The sequence below is a fragment of the Drosophila melanogaster genome, chromosome 3R (genome assembly GCF_000001215.4).
Source record: "Drosophila melanogaster chromosome 3R".
NCBI lineage: Eukaryota > Metazoa > Arthropoda > Insecta > Diptera > Drosophilidae > Drosophila > Drosophila melanogaster.
In genome coordinates, this window is record NT_033777.3 from 24,485,118 (window position 1) to 24,496,155 (window position 11,038).

Consider the following 11,038-nt stretch of genomic DNA (forward strand, 5'->3'; position numbering starts at 1 on the left):
GCACCGAACCAGGCCGGAGTTGTAATGGAGTCTGAGTCTTTGTTGGATTAACCCATCGAAGAGCACATCTTCAGAGAGTCCGGCGAGCATCATGCGGAGAGTGTGTGGCAAAGAGAGCATCCGTCTAGGGCTTGGTTTTACAGTGTGTAACAGGATGCGGCTCTCGCAGGATAACAGGGTGAATGCTAAAAGCGCAGGCGCTGCGCAGCATCTGCCACATGCCACATTCCTATGATATCCCGCCGGCGACAAAGCTACAAAACGGAGGCTGCCAGAGGTCCTGGCCAGGCTACAAAAACAAAACGCGCGTCAGTACGAATCCTGTGAATATCTATGCAGGACAGCACGGAGCGGGGCCCAAAGGCTTGTTGAAATCAAGTGAAAGTCCGCTTAAAACTGCACACAAAAATATTGAAAAATCAGTTAACAAGTTTGAATATTTTTTAGAATTTTTTAAGCACGAAATTGAGTTGGTGAAAATTAAAAAGACTTTTTAAATAAAATAAGGCGGCCGGAGCAAAAACAAAATCAGCTGCCTGGACGCAGCGACTTCAGCTGCTCAAGCAGTGCGCCGAATCGGGAATCAGTTAGCAGCAGCGAGACTTGGAGACTTGTAAACACTTTTAGGCCATGTGCTAAAAGCCAGTTACTCGCTCTGCCCCACGAACTGCGTCAGAGATTGAGCATCAAGGGGCAGCCAAGCACCCAAGGCGGGCAGAAAGGTAAACAAAAACCTGTGCGCGTGTTTTGTGCATCAATAAAACACCGGCACACCGCCCACGCCGCACAGCGTCAAGGTCCTTTTTTTCTTTCCGTCGTGACGTCGTCACCATGGCTCCTGGCTGCTGCACCACACGACCCCGCCCCATCGCCCTGCTCGCTCACATCTGGCGCCACTGCAAGCCACTCTGCCTGCTCCTGGTGCTCCTGCTCCTCTGCGAAACCGTTCAGGCGAATCCCGATGCCAAGCGACTCTATGACGATCTGCTAAGCAACTACAATCGCCTCATCCGCCCTGTGAGCAATAATACGGACACGGTGTTGGTCAAATTGGGCCTACGGCTCTCCCAACTCATCGATTTGGTAAGCAAAATTAATTGGTATAATCATCGAAGTTTGGCGGGTGGGGGGATGTTTTTAATTAAGCTCAAGCGCCCGCGTTTCGCTACATTTGCTGGCAAAACAATAAGAAGTGCGTAAAAGTTGCCAGCAACTTTCAGCAGCTCGTAAATAAAAAATGCAAAACAATAAACAGCAAGAAATGGGGCGAATCGCGAGCTGGCAAACAGAGAAATCCATGGGGCCATAATGACACACCCCCCCAAAAAAAAAGAGGGATGAGTGCTGTAAGTTAAAAGTACAGAATAAGATATTAGCTTAATTGCGATATTAGCTAGATTTCTCTCCGTGTAGACCCTATATTAAAGTGGCATATTTCAATTCGCAACATCAACTTTATTCCTGTCAGCACTGGTTGCCTTGCACCACCAGAACACCAGATAAATCGCTGGCATTTCTCAAAAAAAAAACTTTGGGCGAACGGGGAGCACTAGATTTTTATAACATTTCACTCCAACATTTCATTACATGGAGGGGATCGTTGTCTGCGCTTGCTTAAAGTTCCCCGGCCAAGTCATTTGTCAGCCGGCCGAGACTGCAATTCCGGCTGCAAGGGCCGCTACTTTGGGCGGTTGGTAGTGGTGATGGTTGGCCCTGCCACCAGAAGGCTTAAAAGGTAATAAAACAAGCCGAAAAGGGAAAGAAGCCGTAAGCTGACAGCAAAAAGCACATTAGCCGGGGTACCGGGTGGCCAGGACGAGAAGTGCAAATGATATAAAGAACAAAAAAAAATGCAGGGGAAAAATGAATAAAATGCAAATCCCACTTGATGCATCGCTGGGCCTTACTGCCCCAACTCCACTACACTCCGCTCCACTTGCTCACACACATTTTTTTTTTTTTTTGCGGCTTGTAGAGCTATCCGTACATATATGCGAGTTTAATTTTTTGCAGAATCTCAAAGATCAAATTCTAACCACCAACGTGTGGCTGGAGCACGAATGGCAGGATCATAAATTCAAGTGGGATCCCTCGGAGTATGGCGGCGTCACAGAGCTTTATGTGCCATCCGAGCACATCTGGCTGCCCGACATCGTGCTCTACAACAAGTAAGTAGTCGAAACAGGACCTCGAATACACACATGTACACTTAAAGCCCAATTTGTATTGCATGTTAAAATTACGTTTCTGAAATCTCTATTTCTTAAAAGCCCTGAATCAAAGCTATGTCTTCCCTTTCCTCTAGTGCCGATGGCGAGTACGTGGTCACCACCATGACGAAGGCCATCCTCCACTATACCGGCAAAGTGGTCTGGACTCCGCCGGCCATCTTCAAGTCCAGCTGTGAGATTGATGTGCGCTACTTTCCCTTCGATCAGCAGACCTGCTTCATGAAGTTCGGCTCGTGGACCTACGACGGTGATCAGGTGAGTGGTGGCGTCATTGTCTTCTATCTGCTGCCAGTGCCATGCCAGTTGAGCCTCAGATAAATGGGCGTGGCGAACGATTTATGGTACACCATTTATCTGAGAGATGAGATGAGGAGATGAGGTAGCGACTTACACGCCTAAGACGCGGTAAGAACATCGAAAAGGCGTCGTTGGCAACTCGCAGATTAAAATGTGAGAAATTGTAAAAGTGTAATTGAAACTTGTCTAACCGCTGCACACACAAACACAGCCATGCACGCACACTGGCGCTGAAAGAGAGCGGCACTAACTCACACAGAGGCACTCGACTGTGTGTGTCGCTGTCATAAAAATGCGCGGCCATAAATTAAGCCAAAGTGCGACTTCCACCCAACCCAAGCAGCTTCCGTTTCCGCTGACCCTTCGCAGTGCTGCGAAGAGGGACAGGTGCACTGAGAAAAATATGAAATCAATATTGAGATGGAGTATGTCACATTTGCAATTAGTAACTACTTAAAGACGAAGTGTGCACATAGAATTTATAAGATGTATAGAATGTTATAAGATTAGTTAAACTATTAGAGAGCTACACATTAAAGGCACTAGATTTTTTTTTGAGTGCTGCGATGGGTTTTAGGACAGGCTACGGAACAGAGCTCTTTTTCACCGGGCGTTTGTCAACGCATTTAAATTTCGCTACTCTTTTAACGACTGCACTTTGGCTGCCGGTCGCCTGGTTGGAGGAGATTGGAGGGAGTGGGATGCGCCAGGTGGCGTTGTCACGGCAAGTGGCAGTGAGCCGGACAAAGGAGCCAAAGGAGCGTAACTTTAACGGCTCCATCAACGGGGCTTTTCTCGATTCACAGATCGATTTGAAGCACATCAGCCAGAAAAACGACAAGGACAACAAGGTGGAGATAGGCATCGACCTGCGTGAGTACTATCCCAGTGTGGAGTGGGACATTCTCGGCGTTCCGGCTGAGCGGCACGAGAAGTACTATCCCTGCTGTGCCGAACCGTATCCGGGTGAGTTTAGTGGAGTTTAAAGCTTCCCATCGCCAGCAATTACGCGAAAGCTCTACCCAAACTCATCCCCCGAAAATGATCCCTTTCTCCCCTTTTCCCAACACATTTGTATCCCACTTCCTGCGCGTCTTCGTGGATTTGTAACTGCTTCAATGGCTGGACGGTTTAGATATCTTCTTCAACATCACCCTGAGGCGAAAGACTCTCTTCTACACGGTTAACCTGATTATTCCATGTGTGGGCATCTCGTATCTTTCGGTGCTGGTCTTTTACCTGCCCGCCGATTCTGGCGAGAAGATTGCTCTGTGCATCAGCATCCTGCTGTCGCAAACCATGTTCTTCCTGCTCATATCGGAGATTATACCATCGACTTCACTGGCATTGCCGCTACTGGGAAAATATCTACTGTTCACCATGTTGCTGGTTGGCCTGAGTGTTGTCATCACGATTATCATACTAAACATACACTACCGGAAGCCGAGTACGCACAAGATGCGACCCTGGATTAGGTCCTTCTTCATCAAGAGATTGCCGAAACTCCTGCTGATGCGTGTGCCCAAGGACCTGCTGCGTGACCTGGCGGCCAACAAGATCAACTACGGCCTCAAGTTCAGCAAGACCAAGTTCGGACAGGCGCTGATGGACGAGATGCAAATGAACTCGGGCGGCTCCAGTCCAGACTCCCTGCGGCGGATGCAAGGTCGTGTGGGTGCTGGTGGGTGCAATGGCATGCACGTGACCACGGCCACAAACAGGTGAGTTATGCTAACGAGTTTTGGGGGTAAATAAACCAACTTGGGTATCAAAAACATGAAAAGCATTTATTTACGAAAATCTTGTACATACAATTTAATACTTCCCAAAATACGGTCCGAAAAAAAGTAACAGTTGTATTTTGTGATGGACGAATGTATAACTTCTCAGACCCGCATCTGTGCATATCCTGGCACAAGGACACTGTGTTGACCTCTCATCTCGAACTTACAGATTCAGCGGCTTGGTGGGGGCTTTGGGCGGCGGACTGAGCACCCTGAGCGGCTACAACGGACTGCCATCGGTGCTATCCGGATTGGACGACTCTTTGAGCGATGTGGCCGCACGCAAAAAGTATCCTTTCGAGCTGGAAAAGGCCATCCACAACGTCATGTTCATACAGCACCACATGCAGCGGCAGGACGAGTTCAATGCGGTGAGTCCGGCAGCTGATTGAATTTTTAATTGGAAATTCCGTTTGTCCACGGGCGTAGCCGGAGAAGAAGAACCGCAAAAATCGCATTGGCCGATGATGTTGTCCTCCTATCCGGAGGCTTTCGTTCAGCCGAACTGGTCATACGGACTGGGGACTGGCCACCCACTGTCTGATCGCCTGGAAGGCAGTTGGTTTTTTTTTTTTTATTTGCCGACTTATTTAAGCTTTTGCCATATTTGCACTTAAAGACTCGACCCGGCAAATCCACTTTTAATTGCTTTTGTTCAATTGACTGGCAATTGGCCAATCGAGGCACTTCATCTCTTCATCAGCGCGGGTTGGGTTCAGCAAAACGTTTCAATCAAACCCCGAATGTTCTTTGTTGTGCGATTGTGTGCGGCGGTGTCTGGTTGCCATGAGTTTTCCCCACAGCCCCGTTTGTTCTTTGCTTTTGGCCCTTTTGAGCCATTTATTTTTTTCGGGCTTTGCTTTGCTGGCGCTGCGATTTCGCTCTTTGATTGATAACCGAACTGATGTCGGGCATAAGTAGATTAAGCGAAGTGCTTAATGAAAGCCAATCGCTCAAAGTGTGGGCTTAAAGCGCAATTAACCGTCCTGCATGCGGGCAACTTCAAATTGAATGGCAGCCAAAAAAAAAGAAAGCAAATTTTCATATGAAAAGAAGCCTGATTTTTGTTCTCTTGTTGAACACATTATTCAGCAAATTTCATTGCAATCATTTTTAATAGTTCAACTTTATATAAAGTGTGCATAATTGATATAAATTCATTTTGTATATACTATTATATCTACTAACAATGTGCTTCTCTTGATTTATTTTCGATTCGGATTTCGTATGAATATTTTAATAACTTTTATTAGCTCAGCATCAAATGCATATAATTTACTGAAGTTTTACCGGTTTTATATTTTCGGATTTCGTATGGATATTTGAATCAATTTGTTAAGCTCAGCACTAAATGTGCATAATTTACTGAAACCATTTTCCTCTTACAGGAAGATCAGGACTGGGGCTTTGTGGCCATGGTCATGGATCGCCTATTCCTCTGGCTCTTTATGATCGCATCCTTGGTGGGCACATTTGTGATCCTAGGCGAGGCTCCGTCGCTATATGACGATACCAAGGCCATTGATGTTCAGCTATCCGATGTTGCCAAGCAAATCTACAATCTAACCGAGAAGAAGAATTAAATTCATGAGAACGTAGGCTTAAGAAAATTTTCCTAGTTTAATGCAGTGTTTCAGCAAATTGATGCGAATGAAAATTAAAATACGCTATAATAAAAACGTTGGCCCCAAAAGCAGCCAAGCAAAATGCTGAAATGCAAAGCGCTCGTTTCACTCTGCATGCCAAAAAGGTTAAAGCAAAAATTATTACAAGAAAAATTCTAGCGAAAATACTCGTACGTAAGAGGATCCCAACGGCTTTGGCCACGACTACACACATACACACATAGCACACCCCCCTTTTCGTCGCCCACTTTCCCCGGTGGCTGTCAAAACTATTTGCCAAGCATGTGTATCCAACAGCCAGCTGCTGCATCCTGCTTCTCCACCGCCTGCTACTCTTCGGTTTCCATGGATTCGAGTACGAGAGCATGCCTTGGTCTTTTATTTGATAACTGGAAAATTAACCTTTTGAAAATGCGGCAAATGCACAGGCAACGGATGCCAACTCATGGGAAAGATGACGTCGGAGCAGCCGGCACAGAGCTGCTACGAAAATAAGTTGATAATGAAGGGTATGTGCATGTAATCCACTATAATCGCCGGGCTATTAAAATAAGAACAGCCGAAGATGACGCTTTTCGGGGAACCAGCCAAGATAATTCCCCGAATTTTCCAGCACTTTTACTTAAGATCCATATTCACGGCAGACTGGTGAGGAAATACTTTAAAGTGACTGGGGTATAGGGTACATTTATTTTACTATATCTTAACTTTAGGTATATTGAAAAGACCTCTAGGCAGATTGGCTTGTAAAACTGTTAAAAACCAGCCAACCATGCATGGCATTCACAACAAATTACTAAAATTAATATTGAAGCCACAGATGAGACCCTTTTTCGTATGAAAAGAGATTTATTTTACTATCAGCATCATGAAGCCGCATCAAAGCAAAGGAGTAAACGAGCCCCAAGGATCTGGGCAAAAAAAATACCAGATCCAGACAGAAACCATTTCTCAGCTTTTAACATCTTTCAGTATTTCAGTTGTGGAGCTAGAGGCATCCATTCTGGTTGACTGACTGGCTCGCTGGCTTAAAGTATGCGGCAATCAAAAAATGTCTGCAAAACTATTTGCAGCAACTGCAAAACTATTTCTATACAAATGTCACAATTTCTTGTTCGTAGTCGTGCATGCTGAATTTCCCTTGCATTTGCGCTAGCTGGCTGCCTGTTTGTGAATGTCATTCAAATTGATGGGCAACAGAGTGGCAGGCCAGCCGCAGTGCCACACCCCCTTTATTTCCCAGCCGGGGGCCTGTCAATGTCAGTTTGCGCAAAGCAATTGCAATTTCTTACTGACTGAAATGCAACAAAAGGAGCGGCGAGCAGCATGACGAGCGTGAGTAACGCTGGCTCAGCTCAACAAGTACTGCTCTCTAGACTCCAGGATCCCTACTTGTGCCGCAGGAGCTTTGCTAGATTTGGGTGCGCATATATTTTGCATACATTCCCCACTATCGGGAATCACTTTATGCACACACACACACTCGAACCCCGCTACCCATTCACTCACTCACTCATTCATTCATTTTCCTTGGCTTCGGTTCCGCTCCACTGTCATGTTGACAAGTTCAATATGCTGCGAGACACCCACTTCTGCACCCATATAACATCCATACCCACAATCCACCCGCAATCCACCCACTGACTGAGTGACTTTGCCAGCTTGTCGCTTTTCGCATTTCGAGTGTGCGTGTGCATCATTTTCGCTACTTCCCGTCTACTTTTCACAGTTCAGCGAGCTGCTCTCCTTTATATCCCCCACTGGCCCCTTTTTTTGTTTTGTTTCACGGCTCCAATTTAAATTCATATTATTTGTGCTCCACATGTTGAAAAAAATCGTGAAATGGGAGATGTGGCAGCTGCAGCGATAAACAAAAAGAAAGTCGGACCTATGAGGCAACTGGATGCTCTGCAACTATCACCTGTCTGTACAAGCACAATGCATTGAAAACCAAACAAACATAAGGAATTTCTTAGTATTATTATACGTATTTAATAACTTTCATTCTCGATGACTGCCCAACATTGAATTGCAATGCGTCCGAAGAACCTATAATTTTCATTCTCCATCGAAATTTCTTGGCTGAAATTGAGTTTTTTCATAACTTTACCAAAAATTGATTGCCATGTCAAAGCCAATCCAATCCATTCAGTGTACCCTGCGATTGGTGCAAAATATTTCCCAATGCTGTACAATTTTTGTATACATTCGTATATTTTAAGAATTTATTTTTATTCCCAGCTCGAGTTTTTGCTTACCACTTTTGAGTTGTTACAGTTTGTAAGTCCTCACATGATTAGTGAGAGGTTTGGTTTTATCTTTTATATGTTAATTGCGCTGTTATGTTACTGTTACTGCATTGTATTGATTCATCGCTTCTAAAAAAATAAAAAAAAAATAAAAAAAAAAAAAAATAAAAAAAATAAAAAAAAAAAAAAAAAAAGCTGTTACAGTTTGATGCATTTTTTTTCGGGTTTTTTTCACGTATAATTCATTGCATACTTTTTGGCATGCAATTTCATTTCCCGCTGACAGCAGAGTTTGCAATTCGTTTGATTTACCATTTATTAATGTCGTCTGACAAATTCAATTTGATTGCTTGAATGCAAAACATTGAGGTCGTCGGTGGGAAATGCATTTGCTGTATTCCACACTTTAAATGCAATTTCTGGAACGGTCAATGGCAAAAGTTTTTCACAATATTCTCTCGGTTTCCGTTTCCGTTTTAGCTCTTTCACCCCCTTGAACCCCTTTTTCCACCATGTCGTTCCGGCTCAGTCACTCTGATATAATTAACGTTAACGGAGTGGCAGCCTTTTAGGTTGCAACTGGCCACTCCCATCGCCCTTTGGACACCATAAACTATTCTCAACCCACCGCCCCCCAAACGATTAGGGCCGCGTGTCACTTGTCTTATTTTATCGCAAAAACAATTTGTCGTCGCCTGTGGCTGGCGACTTGCGGCAGAAGTTGCCTCGACAGCATTTCCCGTCTTCGGTGGCAAATTTTATAAACGATTTATAAAAGTCATTGGTGCAGTTGTTGGCAGGCAAAACTCAAGCACAAACTCAATTCGTTGACATGTGAAAACTTTCGACGGTTTCATTTATTTATGAATTGTTCGCTCGTAAAGTTGCAGCAGCACACACACATAAACACACGCCCACACACTCAGATCACATCCAATTAGCATATTAAATTAAATAAATATTAAACTAACTGCCACAGGCCCCCGACCACCACAAGCCACATTACGTATACGCCATGCAGTCCAACGTTGTCAATACTTAAAGTGATCAGCACCGCCCACTCACACACACACACACACCATGTGTGTGGTGCACACGACCACACCCACACAGTGGCTAAACTGTCATGCAGTTAGTCATTCACTCATCAAACAATCCACCCACCCACCCATCCACCCACTGCCAGTCCCCAAGGATTATGTGCCAGCGGCTTTTACGAGTCCTGTGCAGGTCCTGCTGGTCTGCTCATAATTTATGCCACTCATCTTAATAATTTTGGGCGCAAAACTTCAACTACGAGAACGTGTAGCAGTGGCAGGAGTAGGAGCAGTGGCAGGATCTGCAGGACGAACCAGAACCAGGACCAGCACCAGGCAACCCAAATATTTTAAACATTTACTTAGCCAACATAGAAGCTCCATCGGTTGGCAGTTGCAGGCAGGGAGATAGAAAAGCCAGTTCAACCGGGGCCCTGAGCTGAATGACCCTTTGATCTAGTTCCATTCGCAAATTGATTCACTTTATCAACTTTCATCTTTAAATGACTACTTTCGGAACCAAGGTAAACTTTCAATGGCTTTATTTGTGACAATTTATTATCTAAGAATCTAAGAGCAAACTAAATGTTATAGTTTATATTAGATGTCACTTAGTTGAAGTTGAAATGAAGCTAATTTAAGTTTAAAATATAGTTCATACCATTAAATTTAAGCTCAAGTTATTAAATGTGTTATCCTTTCGCATTTTTCTGATTTTATTTTGATATATTATATGAATTTTGTTCACAACTGAGATTTCATTGAGAACTATCCATCCCTGCGTGTTTTTAGCCAGTTGGTTTTACCTTTGCCTTGGCATATTTCATCAGCATCGTCATCATCTTGTCACACAGCATCTTTTACATTACTGAATACACACACACACACACCCACTTGGTTCCATGTTCTCAGTGCCCAGCCTCATCCTCTTATCCCAACCGTATCCCCATTTGCTGTTTGTTTTAGTGCCAATGTAGCATAGTTTTATGCATATCCAAGTAGTCCTATGTGCAACGTCTTTGTTATGCCATAACTTCATGTGGGCGTGCATGTAAATGTCCATGGGGGAGTCTTTGGGGCAGGAGCACTGACTCCCCTTCTTCCGTGACTTGCTCTCACGCAAATTTTACTTATATTTTCCCCCTCCTAAGTCATAGTCCCGAAAAGTGAAGTGTTTTCGCTCCATGAGCGTGAAAGTATCGGCAGAGATGTAGAGCAAAAATGTATTATCATATTTACTCAAAATTCCATTCAAACTGTGGATTGAGCCACATTCAATTGAATGACGTTTTACTTAAATACCAGCAGAGTTACGCGTTCAATTTCCGATAACTGTTCACGATGTTTAAACAGGCGGCAAGGAACAGGAAGATTAAGCAATCTTAACGTTTTAAAACCCCAAACAGGATGTTTGAAAAAGGGTTTTCAAATGAAGATCCCAGTCTGGCAACTTTCACTGCCAGCACAAATGCTTAAGCTTACCGAATGTCTTCAGGTGTCATTAAAAAGGCACTTGCAGCCATTAGACTTGCATTTACCCCCAATTCACTCACACACACACACACACACACCATGCACTGCACTGCAAACAACCTTCGAAAGCCACCAGTGGCAGCACTTTGCCCAAATCCAATTAACTTGAACTGCAGCCAGCACATGCACGCCCATTCCCACCCACTTTAACCCACTCCCACCCACAACCATCCATAGCCACCCATAGCCACCCACATCCTCGACCCAAAGAAAGTGCTGCAGCGAAGCCCGGCGGACATTTGTCGGGATAGCTAAGCAAGAACTGCAAGAACGAATGCGGAT

General features: G+C 44.6%; 1 protein-coding gene and 1 non-coding gene across 3 annotated transcripts, besides 1 other annotated feature; both read left to right on the plus strand.

Moving 5' to 3' along the window:
* Positions 1 to 310: 310 nt before the first annotated feature.
* nAChRalpha2 (nicotinic Acetylcholine Receptor alpha2) lies at positions 311 to 6,030 on the plus strand. Of its 2 annotated transcripts, NM_170146.2 has the most exons (8): positions 311 to 722; positions 791 to 1,083; positions 2,014 to 2,168; positions 2,306 to 2,486; positions 3,335 to 3,494; positions 3,664 to 4,249; positions 4,482 to 4,683; positions 5,701 to 6,030. In NM_170146.2, the coding sequence occupies exons 2-8, from the start codon at positions 832 to 834 to the stop codon at positions 5,893 to 5,895; spliced, it is 1,731 nt and encodes a 576-aa protein (NP_733001.1). In that variant the 5' UTR covers positions 311 to 722; positions 791 to 831; the 3' UTR covers positions 5,896 to 6,030. The 2 variants fall into 2 exon arrangements, with proteins under 2 accessions (NP_733001.1, NP_524482.1); NM_079758.3 differs by having other exon boundaries at positions 311 to 1,083.
* mir-1017 (mir-1017 stem loop) lies at positions 3,495 to 3,565 on the plus strand. The gene has a single exon (NR_048478.1). It is a non-coding gene; the product is annotated as a mir-1017 precursor RNA (primary transcript).
* Positions 6,031 to 8,215: 2,185 nt separating the features above from the next.
* Positions 8,216 to 8,366: a mobile genetic element.
* Positions 8,367 to 11,038: the final 2,672 nt, after the last annotated feature.